Below are 17899 nucleotides of genomic sequence, written 5' to 3'. Positions count from 1 at the left end.
GAGGAGAGTCCACTAAGGAGGATGTGGTGTTAGATCCTATCAAAGGCAGTGGTCGGATCAAGAGGAATAAGGATGGAGTCAGTGGCAGCGAGGAGGTCAAGAGTCATTTTTATCAGGGCTGTTTCGTAAGAGATGAAAGTGAAGTTGTGAGGCGACTACTTTTTGTTGACGTGTTGAAGTGGTAGGTTTGAAAGTATTGTAGTTGTTTGGGTCCGGACCAGGTTTTTTCAACGGCTGCAGCTATGAAGGGTGATAAGATAATACTGGGGGAGAGTGAAGCTTGAAGGATGATGGATATGAGGGAGGGGGAGGCAGGACTTGACCAGGCATGTGGTCAGAGGGCCGAGCTGGCAGGTGGTGGGCTTGGAGCTGAGGACGGCATATCATTTCCTGAAGGAGACCTCCTGAGGGATCAATAAAGTTCTACCTAACCTAACCTAACCTAAGATTTTAAAAGGGAGAGAGAAGTTCAAAACTAGGGAAGAGAGGATAAGATGCGGGGGTATCGTGTTGGGGTGAAGGTGGTGATGGAGATATTTTGGTTGTATTATTATGTCAGTGTAGTACAGATGGGTGGTAGAGAGTTTGGTGGTTGGAGTATTTTGTTTACTGTCGTCACGACACAGGGTCAACGATATATAGTGATACAGCAGTAAGGGTGAGGTGAGAGTTGTAGAGGATAGGAAAACTGTCGAGAGTGTGTCCTTTAAGTCGAAAGGTCGATTCATTTTATTGTATTTCTTTTTTTATTGTATATATTGAGTATGAGTATTGTGTATATTGAAGTCTCCTAGCATACTGATGTCTGGAGAGACAGTGGCTAGATGGTTGAGGTTCATTATGAAGTCACTGTGAAGCTTGGGGGGCACGGTAAACTGTGGCAATGAGAGTTAGAATGGGTCTGGGCAGCTTTAAAACAACACTTTCAAAGGCTTTTGATGGAGTTTTGGAGACAGTGAATTACTGCGAGACCAGTCCGCGAACACATTGCCACAAGGATTACAGATGTAGAAGTAGCGACAGGCGGTGTGGACACATTAAGTTGGGAAGAGTCGTTTGGTAGCTGCCAAGTTTTGGTTTACATAAAAAAGTCAAGCTTACGGTCTGTGAGGAGATGTTGGATCAGAAGCCCCTTTGCTTGTCAATCAGTGGATGTTGAGCAGCTGTTCTTTCTGCTGCTGATGGTAGTATTATACGATCTGGCAGGTTGATGCACCTGATGAGAAGTGGACCAGATGAAGCTTGCTGTGGTGGAGTTGCACTGGATGGTTGAAGAAGGGTGTAACACCGGTGCGGGAGAAGATAGTCCAGATGGGTGATGCTCCGGGCGTGTTAATATCAGGCATATCAGAAGCATGAGATTAGCGTAATTTAGTTATTATTCTGGGCAGGTTTTCTAATGAAGTAGTAAAGTTTAATATTACTTTCAAGGTAACACATGACCGGCGAGCAGCGACAACAAACACGCCAGCGTCCACTAAGACCGGAAGCGATCCAAAGGTTTGACACGTCAGAGGAAAGAGACGCACTCGTCTGATCATGAATCATGTTTATTAAAGAAGATTCGAGTCACAAGAAGACACTCTCGTCATCGTCAGTAAGAATCTAAATCACTCAGAGATGCTGGACAATAAAGTCGAGTCACATGACGTCACCGTGTCTTCACTGCAGGACAAACAAACGTTCTCAGAGACTTTCATCTAAACAATCAAGCTTCATGTGATGATGTCACTCCTGGAGACTCACAATCTCACTGTCGTCTACTTCAGCTTCACAAACTCACACGAGGATGCAATTCCAACCCAGACTCCAGAATGAAGAGGTTGAGAGAAGCTGGTCTGGACTCTGTGGAGGAGAGTCATGGTCTCAGAGACGCTGTAGAAGGACAGACGACCTGCAGAGTGATCCAGGTACACCCCCACTGTGGAGGGTCTGACTCTGGAGACTTCAGTTGTGATGTTGTTGTGTGTAAATGAACAACCAGAGTCAGTACAATATAAACACCAAGATTTGTCATTACATCCAAAACAACTTACTGCTCCTGATCTGCTGATGTTCTTGTATGAAACTGCTACTGAAACATGTCCTTCTATCATCTTCACCTCCCAGTAACAACGTCCAGTCAGAGACTCTTGACTCAAGACCTGAGGATATTTATTGAATCGTTCTGGATGATCAGGATCAAACTGATTCTCTCTCATGTTTGTAACTTTCTTGTTTCCTTCAGACATCAGCAACGATGTGTTTGCAGTGTTTGGATCCAGAGTGATGTCCTGTGAGTGTGTGAGGAACTGCTCCCTGGTCTTTGGATGGACCGTCAATGAGATGTTGGTCCACATGTCTCTCAGAAGTTCCTGGACTTGGTCTCTGCAGGCCAACACGGCTGCTGTTACCTCCTCAAAGCGACGGTGAGTTTGCTCGAGGGTCGTGGAGGAGGTTGTGTCTTCACTGACCTCTGAGAGTGAGGTCGTGTCTTCACTGACCTCTGAGAGTGAGGTCAGGTTCTGCAGGAAATGGTGTGACTGTCGGTGAGTGACAGCTGCTGCAGCTCAGCATCTTTCTTCTTCAGCTCAGAGATCTCCTGCTCCAGCTGCTCCTGACGTCTTCGGACTCGAGCGTCTTCAGTCTCCTGCAGAGATCTGATCTCCTGCTTCACACCAGACTTTCTTCTCTGGATCATCTGGATCATCTGGTCCATGGTCTCCTGACTAGTCCTCAGTGCTCTTTCAGCAGAGACTCTGGTTTTCTTCTCCTTCTGCTGGAGCAGCTTCACTTCCTTCTCTCTCTTCTTGATCTTCTGCTGGATCCTTCCTCGACTCTGATCCACGTCTTTCTCTCGCTCCCTCCTCTCTGCTGTAGTCGAGACGATGTCATGATCTTTGTGTTGGCCCACAGCACAGAGAGAACAGATGAGCTGCTGATCAGAACGACAGAACATCTTCTTCTCCTCCTCGTGTTCAGAGCAGATCATCTCCTGGAGCTGCTTGGACGGCTGGACCAGCTTGTGTCTCCTGAAGGCCGGAACTTGTAGATGAGTCTGGAGGTGAAGGTCACAGTAGGAGACCAGACACACCAGACAGGACTTGAGGGCTTTCATCTTCCTCCCAGTGCAGACGTCACAGGCCACATCTTCAGGTCCAGCAGAGCAGAGGTTCTCAGCTGCTCCAGTCTTCTTCAGCTCCTCCACTAACTCTGCTAACACAGTGTTCTTCTGGAGGACAGGTCTCTCGCTGAAGCTCTGTCTGCACCGAGGACACTCGTAGATGTTCTTCTCCTGCCAGTGACCTTCAACACAGGTCTTACAGTAGTTGTGTCCACAGGGAAGAGAGACTGGATCCTTCAGTAGATCCAGACAGATGCAACAAGATCTCAGATCAACTTTAGTCTTCTCCATGTCTCTGCAACTGAAACACTCCTTCACAGGTGAACACTTTTATAGTCTCAGTCACACCAGAGAATCTGATCAAACCTGCTCACTCGCATATTTTTAAACTTCCTCCAAACCACCTCAAGAATCTTCACAATAATCTGGACACACCTTGATGCCAACAAACACTCATATCTACACCTGCACTTGAACAATAAGGCTCACTCACAAAGACACACACATCAGCACAAATGCAAAGACACACATCATCACACACAGGTGATCTAATCACATGTTCAATCAGAAAACTCATGACAAAAGACTAGTGAAGATTGTGTGAATACACATGTGTGTAACTCTGTACATGTATGTTTATGTGTGTATAAACGTACATGTGATTGTTTACATAAATCATAATATGGGGATATTTTTAAGAATACACACAATTAGATTTGTCGCAACTGGGGTTCACATAGGTGCAGTCCTCGATTTGATACTGCACACGCTCAGAAAAAAGGCAGATGAAAGCTGCGAGCAATTTATTCCCAGAAGACACAGACGACGAATCCCAAAAACATGTCCTCTGCGAGTCTTGCTGAGAAACAGTGGCAACAACACTAGAAATCTACACAACAGCCATTACGCCTTATATCGCAAAATGTATCTTCTGAGTCAATTCAGTCTGTAACGATGGCTTTTGGATCTTCAAGTAGTTCGAGCAAAGATATCAACTGCCGTCTCGCACGTATACATTTACCCAAATTGCAATTCCAGAGACTTATGATACTTGTGTGGAGACTGTTATGAAAGAATTGAATTTGTGCTTTAAGTTAAAAAAGTTAAAAATGTCTACAGGTCCAAAACCTGAATGTTCAACATGTTAATGCACACCATGCAAATAAATGCAATATTATAATATCATGATACCCTCATTAAAATTAAACTCAACTGGCATGACATTAGGTAAACACACAAGTCTGTTGTGAGCAGACAAGTGTTGAGCGAGCAGCAGTGAAGTTGAGCGCGTGTATGACAGCTAGAGTGTGCGTGTATGACTTGTTGATTTTGCGATTGATTCTTTTTTGGAGTGTACATCAATCCAGACACACTCGCTCAAACCGGTGGCAGTAATCTAACTCCATAGCTGTCCGCCATGATGTGACGTGGGCCGTTAATCCCACCCTGTGATGACGTAATCCCGCCGTCGGCTCGGTCGTCGCAGAGTCAACAAAGTGTTTGTAAACAAGTCACCCACCAGGTAATGTTCATATATAAGGCGCTCCGGATTATAAGGCGCACTTTGGTTTAAAAAAAAATTAAAGGCTTTTATGTGCGCCTTATAGTGCGGAAAATACTGCAACAGTGAAACATCATGTTGATACTGTGGCCACACCTCCGTTTTTAAAGCCCATGTCAGTGCCATACGCTGTGATAAAAAAACAAACGAGGGGTCATTGAGCCTGTCCAGGTCTCAAGATGGGCAGACCCCTCAGATATGTGGAGATCACGAGCTCTCAGCGAATCAGCGAAAATAAACTTACTTGCATTCTTAGCTGGAGGCAAACAGTTTATAAAGCTTGATATGAGCCAGGCTTACCAGCAGTTGATGCTGGAGGAAAGTTCAAAGTAAAATGTCACCACAGATACACACAAAGGGTTGTTCAAATAGGTGTTTGGAGAGTCATCCAGCTTTTCAAAGGACTACATGGACAGTTTGTTGCAAGGGATTCCTCGCGTAGCTTCGTATCTTGATGATACTTTGACTGGCGTATCAGGACAGCAACATCTTAAATCAGGTCTTGATTCTCAGATGCAGGGCTGAGGTTGAAAGGAAACAAGTGTGTGTTTTTTTTCTTTATTATTACAGCATGTCATACCTGAGACATGATGTTGACAAAAGTGAATCTGTTCCAACCTGCTGATTCACATATTTTCAAACTTCCTCATAACTATGTGGTGATTCTTGGCAATGACCTGGCAAACTCTCTTGATCTCACACACACACAGACGCACACACACGCACACACACACACACGCACAAATACACACACACATGAATTTAAGTACACATTCATTTGAATCATATATCATAGACCCTTATGTGGTATAAGTACGATGGTCTTATTATTGACGATCGTGTTAACAAAGACGTATAAAAAGCATTTTCAGATGTTGGCAGCAGAATTGTCAGCAGCAGCTTTAAAAGTGTGAGTACACGACTCAAGGAGAAATGCTTAAACTATTTTTATTGTATAACTGCGTCTCAATTCTTAGTATGTAAATGTAGTGCTCCATACACAGTAAATTGTTACTAAAACGCCACAAAACTGAGTATGGATCGATGGACACTTTCTACACTAAACAAACATCTTAGTGACGTTGACGTTGTAAACTGAAGTTACGTCATAAATACATATTTATTTTTTTCATATACTTCCAGGTGTATTTTCAGCAGCAGTAGGACAACGACACGTCTTTGCTGCTGATACCGGCGTAAATATTTTGCCAATATTTAGTTTCTCATATTTCTTGAAACCAAACGTGCTGCCAGCAGGTGGCGATAGTGTTCCTACAGCTGGTTGAAATCATCGTTAAATAGTAGTAGAAGAAGCTGTCGTGTCACTTCCTGTTAGTGTGTAGCAGCAGAGTTTGATTTGAGACAGACTATCTGTGGAGGATTAGTTACTAGTTAGTACGTACACTATCCTGATGATACTAAGCAGTGCAGAGAGACACAGCACTGGTCTTCCATACACCTGAGCAGTGCCACAGGCTGACAGAGGGTCGATATTTAATATTTAATATTAGGTTTGAAATACCTTGAGTTGCATGTTATGAAACAATTTTATACATTAGTTTTACTTACTTACTTACATAAACTCTGCTTGAATAGACAAATCTTGGCCCGATATTCAAATTGTTTTGAGTTTCATGTGTACATATTAGAAACTATGAAGCTCCTGGTTTCGGTTGAAAAAACTCTCACTTACCCGACTGGTTGCTCTACACCTGCTGACGAGAGCCTCATGGGGCGTAACAACAAAAACACAATACTGTCCATGAAGCATAGTTGTGACAGAACCTCTTGATCTATTGGTTATTTTCATTTGAAGAATTCAATTAATAGGACTTTCTTTTTTTTTCTTTTTAACCCTATGTGTTATCACCGGGTCAAGGTGACCCAGCGGCCTGAAAAAAAAATGTGCTTGGGCTATCCCTTGTGTGTTCTCTTGGTCATTTTCTCAAGCATCTCGGATCTATGATCGTGATGCTCTTTTCAACATCAGAGAGTCGATGGAAGATTATAACCGCGACCGTTACCAACGTCCGGTGAATATGTTTCCGGCTCCGCTTCTCATCGACTCGAACTCTGTGGAATATCGTTTGATCTCTCGGGTACCGGGCGATTTCCACAAGGGATCGAGTCGGGCTGGAGTACAGGTCAGGATGAGACGTGCAGTCGCGATCGCTCGGAACAACTCTGACGTCATCGAACGTCATCGATGTTTGATCGACATTCCTCTCACTGTGTGTGATGACACATCAGCGCTGCCGTCTGTCCAGACCTCAACGAAAGGTGGTAAGATTTTTTTTTCTTTTCCTCTCTTTAATTCGACTTTTACAACCGAGTTGAACTTCAGTGACAGCTGGTACCCACGTGACCGCTGTTCGCTTCAAAAGATCCCGCTCTGCGCGCCTATCAGTGACGCGGCGTCGTCAGTGACGTCATCGGTGCTGAATGTGGGACTTCTTAAAGTTCGCTCCATTACTAATAAATCCTTTATTCTTAATGATCTTTTCACAAGAGTTAATTTGGATTTATTATGTCTTTCTGAGACTTGGCAGAGAGAGGAAGAGTTTATTCATCTGAACGAACTCTGTCCAGTAGGGAGCGCTGTCCTGGGGAAGCCTCGCCTCTCTGGTCGTGGGGGAGGTCTTGCTACTGTTTTTAGGGAGAGTTGTTCTTGCAAAGTGATTCAGACACAGGAATTCACTTCTTTTGAGTCTCAGATGATCTTGGTTGGTTCTACAAGACCTTTCTATTGTGTGTCAATCTACCGTCCGCCTGGTCCTGCGGCGGTGTTCTTGAAAGACTTTAGTGACTTCTTATCTTCCATTATTCAGATGGAATCTGTTCTTATTCTTGGAGACTTTAATCTTCATGTTGATGACGTCACATCTTGTTCTGCTAAAGAACTTTTAACTTTAACTGAAGCCTTTAATTTTGAGCAACATGTTTCTGAACTCACTCATCAAAAAGGCCACATTTTAGACTTAGTTTTTACTCTTGGCCTGAACATTTCTAATGTATCTGTACATGATGTCCATCTGAGTGATCATTCTCTTGTCTTGTTCAACCTGGACTTCATCCCTGAACCTAAGCCTTTGAAAGTTAGGTCTCAGAGGCGTGTCATCTCAGCCGATACTGCAGACAGTTTTTCTGCTATGTTTGACCGCCTTTCCTTTGATGACTGTCCAGATGTGGACAGTTTGATTCACTGTTACACTGATCATTGTATTGAAATACTGGATCAAGTGGCACCTGTTAAATCGAACTTGAAAATTCAGAAAAAACGGTGCCCTTGGACAAATGAAGATCTCCTGAGTCTGAAGAGACTTTGTCGAAAGACTGAGCGTCTCTGGAAGTCTACTAAACTTGAGGTGCACAGACTTCACCTCAGGGATCTATTGACTTCTTACAATGAGATGGTAGAAACTGCTAGATCTGATTACATCAGAAAACTGGTAGCAGCAAATAGGAAAAACCCCAAAGTTTTGTTTGACACGATTAATTCTCTCGTGTCTCCTGCTCCTCAAATCACGCCGGTCTTCTGTGAAGCTGACAGCAATGAATTGTTGAGATTTTTCATTGACGAAATTAAATTGATCAAAGAGAAAATCTCTCCCCCTTTGTTGGGAACCCCTACTGTCTCTGAGCCCATCTCCTCCTCTTGGTCATCCTTCACTGCTGTATCTTTGGGTGATATTTCAGCACTAGTGAACAAGATGAAACCCTCCTCTTGCTCAGATGACGTCCTTCCTTGTAGGCTTTTTATCAAAGTATTTGATGTAATTGGCCCCTGGGTTACCAATATGGTGAACCTCTCCCTTTCCACAGGGGTTTTTCCCAATGCATTTAAACATGCCATTGTGGAGCCTCTGCTCAAAAAACCAGGCTTAGACCCAACTGACCTCAGTAATTTCAGGCCTATTTCTAAGCTCCCTTTCTTGTCCAAGATCTTGGAGAAGGTGGTGTCCGAGCAGCTGTCTTTGTTCCTGGATCAGAGCGACATCCATGAGAAGTTTCAGTCTGGCTTCCGTAAACATCACTCTACGGAGACAGCTTTATTGAAAGTGTCCAGTGACATCATGATGTCGGCTGACTCTGGTAAATTCACTGTTCTGGTTCTCTTGGATCTGTCGTCAGCCTTTGACACAGTTGATCACCAGATCCTGCTGAGAAGACTAAGGGATGAAGTGGGACTGTCTGGGTCTGTGTTAGAATGGTTCTCATCTTACCTTTCTGGGCGCAGTTTTAGTGTATCTGCCAATCAAATGAGGTCTGAATCGGCAGATCTGTTGTGTGGAGTCCCTCAAGGTTCTGTTCTGGGTCCTTTATTGTTTTTGCTGTACTTGATTCCCCTTGGTAAAATCATTCAGAGATTTCCAGATGTTTCTTATCACATTTTTGCTGATGACATCCAGCTCTACTGCTCTTTTGATCCAACTGAGCCCCAAAGGCTGAACAGCTTAGTCAATTGTTTGCTAGAAATCAAACAATGGCTGAGTGAAAACACTTTACAGCTTAATGTGGACAGAACTGAAACTCTGGTGATTGCTCCTGATGATAAGATTCCAGGGTTGAGTCAGTACTTGGGTGACTTAGGTCAGTCTGTCAAACTGAGCCTGAGAAACCTGGGTGTTGTATTTGATAAAGACATGTCTCTTGTTCAACACTGCAGAAAACTGACCAGAAACTGTTTCCTTCAACTGAGAAAAATCTCTAAACTTGGGAAAATGTTGTCACAACATGATCTGGAGCTTGTAATCCATGCGTTTGTTTCTTCTCGTCTGGACTATTGTAACAGTTTGTTTTCATGTCTTAACAAGAAGGATGTGTCTCGTCTGCAGTTGATTCAGAACTCTGCAGCGAGAATTCTGACTCGCTCAAGTAGAAGAACTCACATTTCTCCGATCCTTAATACTCTTCACTGGCTTCCAGTTTCTTTCAGGATCAACTTTAAAATTCTGGTTCTTACTTTCAGAGCTATTCATGGTCAGGCTCCTCCTTACATCACTGATCTGATCCAGCCTTACACCCCAGCTCGGTCTCTGAGGTCTGTGGATCAGAATCTACTGATGGTTCCACGCACACGGCTCAGGACCAGAGGAGAGAAATCTTTTCAGGCTGTTGCTCCTAAGCTTTGGAACAATCTTCTCTCTCTTTGCGCTTGATGGAGTCTACTGACTCCTTTAAGAAACATCTTAAGACGTTTCTATTTGTTCAGGCTTTTCCTTGAATTTCTCGAACTCCTGTGTTGTTCTCGGTGTTGTCTTGATCTTTGAAGTATGTACTGTTTTGAGTATTGTTTTGATTGTTAAAGCGCTTTGTGACCCTGGTCTCGAAAAGCGCTATATAAATAAATATTACTTACTTACTTACTTACTATTTTTAAGAACAAAAATGATATGATGATAAGTTGTATCTTTAACACATGTTAAAAAGAAACACAGATGTTAAGATGTTTATTTAAAACATGTTAAAAACAAACACAGAGGTTAAGATGTTTATTTAAAACATGTTAAAAAGAAACACAGATGTTAAGATGTTTATTTAAAACATGTTAAAAACAAACACAGAGGTTAAGATGTTTATTTAAAACATGTTAAAAACAAACACAGATGTTAAGATGTTTATTTAAAACATGTTAAAAACAAACACAGATGTTAAGATGTTTATTTAAAACATGTTAAAAACAAACACAGACATTCAGATGTTTATTTAAAACATGTTGAAAACAAACACAAACATTAAGATGTTTATTTAAAACATGTTGAAAACAAACACAGACATTAAGTTGTTTATTTAAAACATGTTGAAAACAAACACAGATGTTAAGATGTTTATTTAAAACATGTTGAAAACAAACACAGAGGTTAAGATGTTTATTTAAAACATGTTAAAAACAAACACAGAGGTTAAGATGTTTATTTAAAACATGTTGAAAACAAACACAGATGTTAAGATGTTTATTTAAAACATGTTAAAAACAAACACAGAGGTTAAGATGTTTATTTAAAACATGTTAAAAACAAACACAGAGGTTAAGATCATCTTAAACAAGCAGATATATAAATGTCAAAAGAGGAGGGGTCCCAGGACAGAGCCCTTGGGCACACCTGCAGTGACTGAATCTGATTGATTTAAGGCGAATAAACTGCATCCGGTCAGTGAGGTCGGAGTGGAACCATTTGAGAGGAGTTTGGAAGATGCAGACGGAGGAGAGTCCACTAAGGAGGATGTGGTGTTAGATCCTATCAAAGGCAGTGGTCGGATCAAGAGGAATAAGGATGGAGTCAGTGGCAGCGAGGAGGTCAAGAGTCATTTTTATCAGGGCTGTTTCGTAAGAGATGAAAGTGAAGTTGTGAGGCGACTACTTTTTGTTGACGTGTTGAAGTGGTAGGTTTGAAAGTATTGTAGTTGTTTGGGTCCGGACCAGGTTTTTTCAACGGCTGCAGCTATGAAGGGTGATAAGATAATACTGGGGGAGAGTGAAGCTTGAAGGATGATGGATTTGAGGGAGGGGGAGGCAGGACTTGACCAGGCATGGGGTCAGAGGGCCGAGCTGGCAGGTGGTGGGCTTGGAGCTGAGGACGGCATATAATTTCCTGAAGGAGACCTCCTGAGGGATCAATAAAGTTCTACCTAACCTAAGATTTTAAAAGGGAGAGAGAAGTTCAAAACTAGGGAAGAGAGGATAAGATGCGGGGGTATCGTGTTGGGGTGAAGGTGGTGATGGAGATATTTTGGTTGTATTATTATGTCAGTGTAGTACAGATGGGTGGTAGAGAGTTTGGTGGTTGGAGTATTTTGTTTACTGTCGTCACGACACAGAGTCAACGATATATAGTGATACAGCAGTAAGGGTGAGGTGAGAGTTGTAGAGGATAGGAAAACTGTCGAGAGTGTGTCCTTTAAGTCGAAAGGTCGATTCATTTTATTGTATTTCTTTTTTTATTGTATATATTGAGTATGAGTATTGTGTATATTGAAGTCTCCTAGCATACTGATGTCTGGAGAGACAGTGGCTAGATGATTGAGGTTCATTATGAAGTCACTGTGAAGCTTGGGGGGCACGGTAAACTGTGGCAATGAGAGTTAGAATGGGTCTGGGCAGCTTTAAAACAACACTTTCAAAGGCTTTTGATGGAGTTTTGGAGACAGTGAATTACTGCGAGACCAGTCCGCGAACACATTGCCACAAGGATTACAGATGTAGAAGTAGCGACAGGCGGTGTGGACACATTAAGTTGGGAAGAGTCGTTTGGTAGCTGCCAAGTTTTGGCTTCCATAAAAAAGTCAAGCTTACGGTCTGTGAGGAGATGTTGGATCAGAAGCCTCTTTGCTTGTCAATCAGTGGATGTTGAGCAGCTGTTCTTTCTGCTGCTGATGGTAGTATTATACAATCTGGCAGGTTGATGCACCTGATGAGAAGTGGACCAGATGAAGCTTGCTGTGGTGGAGTTGCACTGGATGGTTGAAGAAGGGTGTAACACCGGTGCGGGAGAAGATAGTCCAGATGGGTGATGCTCCGGGCGTGTTAATATCAGGCATATCAGAAGCATGAGATTAGCGTAATTTAGTTATTATTCTGGGCAGGTTTTCTAATGAAGTAGTAAAGTTTAATATTACTTTCAAGGTAACACATGACCGGCGAGCAGCGACAACAAACACGCCAGCGTCCACTAAGACCGGAAGCGATCCAAAGGTTTGACACGTCAGAGGAAAGAGACGCACTCGTCTGATCATGAATCATGTTTATTAAAGAAGATTCGAGTCACAAGAAGACACTCTCGTCATCGTCAGTAAGAATCTAAATCACTCAGAGATGCTGGACAATAAAGTCGAGTCACATGACGTCACCGTGTCTTCACTGCAGGACAAACAAACGTTCTCAGAGACTTTCATCTAAACAATCAAGCTTCATGTGATGATGTCACTCCTGGAGACTCACAATCTCACTGTCGTCTACTTCAGCTTCACAAACTCACACGAGGATCGAAAAAAAACCCTGACTCCAGCATGAAGAGGTTGAGAGAACCTGGTCTGGACTCTGTGGAGGAGAGTCATGGTCTCAGAGACGCTGTAGAAGGACAGAAGACCTGCAAAGTGATCCAGGTACACCCCCACTGTGGAGGGTCTGACTCTGAAGACTTTAGTTGTGATGTTGTTGTGTGAAAATGAACAACTAGAGTCAGTACAATATAAACACCAAGATTTGTCATTATATCCAAATATACTTTCATCTCCTGATCTGCTGATGTTCTTGTATGAAACTGCTACTGAAACATGTCCTTCTCTCTTCACCTCCCAGTAACAACGTCCAGCCAGAGACTCTTGACTCAAGACCTGAGGATATTTATTGAATCGTTCTGGATGATCAGGATCAAACTGATTCTCTCTCATGTTTGTAACTTTCTTGTTTCCTTCAGACATCATCAACCATGTGTTTGCAGTGTTTGGATCCAGAGTGATGTCCTGTGAGTGTGTGAGGAACTGCTCCCTGGTCTCTGGATGGACCGTCAATGAGATGTTGGTCCACATGTCTCTCAGAAGTTCCTGGACTTGGTCTCTGCAGGCCAACACGCCTGCTGTTACTTCCTGAAAGCGACGGTGAGTTTGCTCGAGGGTCGTGGAGGAGGTCGTGTCTTCACTGACCTCTGAGAGTGAGGTCGTGTCTTCACTGACCTCTGAGAGTGAGGTCAGGTTCTGCAGGAAGATGGTGTGACTGTCGGTGAGTGACAGCTGCTGCAGCTCAGCATCTTTCTTCTTCAGCTCAGAGATCTCCTGCTCCAGCTGCTCCTGACGTCTTCGGACTCGAGCGTCTTCAGTCTCCTGCAGAGATCTGATCTCCTGCTTCACACCAGACTTTCTTCTCTGGATCATCTGGATCATCTGGTCCATGGTCTCCTGACTAGTCCTCAGTGCTCTTTTAGCAGAGACTCTGGTTTTCTTCTCCTCCTGCTGGAGCAGCTTCACTTCCTTCTCTCTCTTCTTGATCTTCTGCTGGATCCTTCCTCGACTCTGATCCACGTCTTTCTCTCGGTCCCTCCTCTCTGCTGTGGTCGAGACAATGTCATGATCTTTGTGTTGGTCCACAGCACAGAGAGAACAGATGAGCTGCTGATCAGAACGACAGAACATCTTCTTCTCCTCCTCGTGTTCAGAGCAGATCATCTCCTGGAGCTGCTTGGACGGCTCGACCAGCTTGTGTCTGCTGAAGGCCGGAGCTTGTAGATGAGTCTGGAGGTGAAGGTCACAGTAGGAGACCAGACACACCAGACAGGACTTGAGGGCTTTCATCTTCCTCCCAGTGCAGACGTCACAGGCCACATCTTCAGGTCCAGCAGAGCAGAGGTCCTCAGCTGCTCCAGTCTTCTTCAGCTCCTCCACTAACTCTGCTAACACAGTGTTCTTCTGGAGGACAGGTCTCTCGCTGAAGCTCTGTCTGCACCGAGGACACTCGTAGATGTTCTTCTCCTGCCAGTGACATTCAACACAGGTCTTACAGTAGTTGTGTCCACAGGGAAGAGAGACTGGATCCTTCAGTAGATCCAGACAGATGGAACAAGATCTCAGATCAACTTTAGTCTCCATGTCTCTGCGACTGAAACACTCCTTCACAGGTGAACTCTTTTATAGTCTCAGTCACACCAGAGAATCTGATCAAACCTGCTCACTCGCATATTTTTAAACTTCCTCCAAACCACCTCAAGAATCTTCACAATAATCTGGACACACCTTGATGCCAACAAACACTCATATCTACACCTGCACTTGAACAATAAGGCTCACTCACAAAGACACACACATCAGCACAAATGCAAAGACACACATCATCACACACAGGTGATCTAATCACATGTTTAATCAGAAAACTCATGACAAAAGACTAGTGAAGATTGTGTGAATACACATGTGTGTAAGTCTGTACATATATTTTTATGTGTGTATAAACGTACATGTGATTGTTTACATAAATCATAATATGAGGATATTTTTAAGAATACACGCAATTAGATTTGTCGCAACTGGGGTTCACATAGGTGCAGTCCTCGATTTGATACTGCACACGCTCAGAAAAAAGGCAGATGAAAGCAATTTATTCCCAGAAGACACAGACGACGAATCCCAAAAACATGTCCTCTGCGAGTCTTGCTGAGAAACAGTGGCAACAACACTAGAAATCTACACAACAGCCATTACGCCTTATATCGCAAAATGTATCTTCTGAGTCAATTCAGTCTGTAACGATGGCTTTTGGATCTTCAAGTAGTTCGAGCAAAGATATCAACTGCCGTCTCGCACGTATACATTTACCCAAATTGCAATTCCAGAGACTTATGATACTTGTGTGGAGACTGTTATGAAAGAATTGAATTTGTGCTTTAAGTTAAAAAAGTTAAAAATGTCTACAGGTCCAAAACCTGAATGTTCAACATGTTAATGCACACCATGCAAATAAATGCAATATTATAATATCATGATACCCTCATTAAAATTAAACTCAACTGGCATGACATTAGGTAAACACACAAGTCTGTTGTGAGCAGACAAGTGTTGAGCGAGCAGCAGTGAAGTTGAGCGCGTGTATGACAGCTAGAGTGTGCGTGTATGACTTGTTGATTTTGCGATTGATTCTTTTTTGGAGTGTACATCAATCCAGACACACTCGCTCAAACCGGTGGCAGTAATCTAACTCCATAGCTGTCCGCCATGATGTGACGTGGGTCGTTAATCCCACCCTGTGATGACGTAATCCCGCCGTCGGCTCGGTCGTCGCAGAGTCAACAAAGTGTTTGTAAACAAGTCACCCACCAGGTAATGTTCATATATAAGGCGCTCCGGATTATAAGGCGCACTTTGGTTTAAAAAAAAATTTAAAGGCTTTTATGTGCGCCTTATAGTGCGGAAAATACTGCAACAGTGAAACATCATGTTGATACTGTGGCCACACCTCCGTTTTTAAAGCCCATGTCAGTGCCATACGCTGTGATAAAAAAACAAACGAGGGGTCATTGAGCCTGTCCAGGTCTCAAGATGGGCAGACCCCTCAGATATGTGGAGATCACGAGCTCTCAGCGAATCAGCGAAAATAAACTTACTTGCATTCTTAGCTGGAGGCAAACAGTTTATAAAGCTTGATATGAGCCAGGCTTACCAGCAGTTGATGCTGGAGGAAAGTTCAAAGTAAAATGTCACCACAGATACACACAAAGGGTTGTTCAAATATAATCAACTGGTGTTTGGAGAGTCATCCAGCTTTTCAAAGGACTACATGGACAGTTTGTTGCAAGGGATTCCTCGCGTAGCTTCGTATCTTGATGATACTTTGACTGGCGTATCAGGACAGCAACGTCTTAAATCAGGTCTTGATTCTCAGATGCAGGGCTGAGGATGAGAGGAAACAAGTGTGTATTTTTTTTTTATTATTACAGCATGTCATACCTGAGACATGATGTTGACAAAAGTGAATCTGTTCCAACCTGCTGATTCACATATTTTCAAACTTCCTCAAAACTATGTGGTGATTCTTGGCAATGACCTGGCAAACTCTCTCGATCTCACACACACACACACACACACACACACAAGCGCACACATACACACACACATGAATTTAAGTACACATACATTTGAATCATATATCATAGACCCTTATGTGGTATAAGTACGATGGTCTTATTATTGACGATCGTGTTAACAAAGACGTATAAAAAGCATTTTCAGATGTTGGCAGCAGAATTGTCAGCAGCAGCTTTAAAAGTGTGAGTACACGACTCAAGGAGAAATGCTTAAACTATTTTTATTGTATAACTGCGTCTCAATTCTTAGTATGTAAATGTAGTGCTCCATACACAGTAAATTGTTACTAAAACACCACAAAACTGAGTATGGATCGATGGACACTTTCTACACTAAACAAACATCTTAGTGACGTTGACGTTGTAAACTGAAGTTACGTCATAAATACATATTTATTTTTTTCATATACTTCCAGGTGTATTTTCAGCAGCAGTAGGACAACGACACGTCTTTGCTGCTGATACCGGCGTAAATATTTTGCCAATATTTAGTTTCTCATATTTCTTGAAACCAAACGTGCTGCCAGCAGGTGGCGATAGTGTTCCTACAGCTGGTTGAAATCATCGTTAAATAGTAGTAGAAGAAGAAGCTGTCACGTCACTTCCTGTTAGTGTGTAGCAACAGAGTTTGATTTGAGACATACTATCTGTGGAGGATTAGTTACTAGTTAGTACGAACACTATCCTGATGATACTAACCAGTGCAGAGAGACACAGCACTGGTCTTCCATACACCTGAGCAGTGCCACAGGCTGACAGAGGGTCGATATTTAATATTTAACCTCTTTAAAATCCCCTTTGTAATCATCAAAATTATATTAGGTTTGAAATACCTTGAGTTGCATGTTATGAACCAATTTTATACATTAGTTTTACTTACTTACTTACATAAACTCTGCTTGAATAGACAAATCTTGGCCCGATATTCAAATTGTTTTGAGTTTCATGTGTACATATTAGAAACTATGAAGCTCCTGGTTTCGGTTGAAAAAACTCTCACTTACCCGACTGGTTGCTCTACACCTGCTGACGAGAGCCTCATGGGGCGTAACAACAAAAACACAATACTGTCCATGAAGCATAGTTGTGACAGAACCTCTTGATCTATTGGTTATTTTCATTTGAAGAATTAAATTAATAGGACTTTCTTTTTTTTTCTTTTTAACCCTATGTGTTATCACCGGGTCAAGGTGACCCAGAGGCCTGAAAAAAAAATGTGCTTGGGCTATCCCTTGTGTGTTCTCTTGGTCATTTTTAAGAACAAAAATGATATGATGATAAGCTGTATCTTTAACACATGTTAAAAAGAAACACAGATGTTAAGATGTTTATTTAAAACATGTTAAAAACAAACAGAGGTTAAGATATTTATTTAAAACATGTTTAAAACAAACACAGATGTTAAGATATTTATTTAAAACATTTAAAAAAAAACACAGATGTGAAGATGTTTATTTAAAACATGTTAAAAACAAACACAGATGTTAAGATGTTTATTTAAAACATGTTAAAAACAAACACAGAGGTTAAGATGTTTATTTAAAACATGTTAAAAACAAACACAGATGTTAAGATGTTTATTTAAAACATGTTAAAAACAAACACAGATGTTAAGATATTTATTTAAAAAATGTTAAAAACAAACACAGATGTTAAGATATTTAT

At 42.2% G+C, this 17899-nt stretch overlaps 2 protein-coding genes and 1 pseudogene across 2 annotated transcripts in view; all 3 read right to left on the bottom strand.

Moving 5' to 3' along the window:
* npffr2a (neuropeptide FF receptor 2a) overlaps positions 1–17899 on the bottom strand; it is a 79165-nt gene that overhangs the window by 16067 nt on the left and 45199 nt on the right. The gene's annotated exons all lie outside the window — the stretch shown is intronic.
* On the bottom strand, positions 1533–3394 carry LOC148090141 (tripartite motif-containing protein 16-like; annotated as a pseudogene).
* LOC148090140 (tripartite motif-containing protein 16-like) lies at positions 12390–14246 on the bottom strand. Its single transcript, XM_087812864.1, has one exon. It carries the CDS (start codon positions 14244–14246, stop codon positions 12618–12620), a length of 1629 nt encoding a protein of 542 aa, XP_087668990.1. The 3' UTR covers positions 12390–12617.

Source organism: Callionymus lyra, chromosome 1 (assembly GCF_982586985.1).
Source record: "Callionymus lyra chromosome 1, fCalLyr1.hap1.1, whole genome shotgun sequence".
In the NCBI taxonomy this organism is placed as follows: Eukaryota; Metazoa; Chordata; class Actinopteri; order Syngnathiformes; family Callionymidae; genus Callionymus; species Callionymus lyra.
This window is presented reverse-complemented; position numbering and strand designations above follow the sequence as displayed.

Bases quoted from the DNA above. Each gene is read 5' to 3' on its own strand.
- LOC148090140 (XM_087812864.1), bottom strand. From the start codon at position 14,246: ATGGAGACTAAAGTTGATCTGAGATCTTGTTCCATCTGTCTGGATCTA.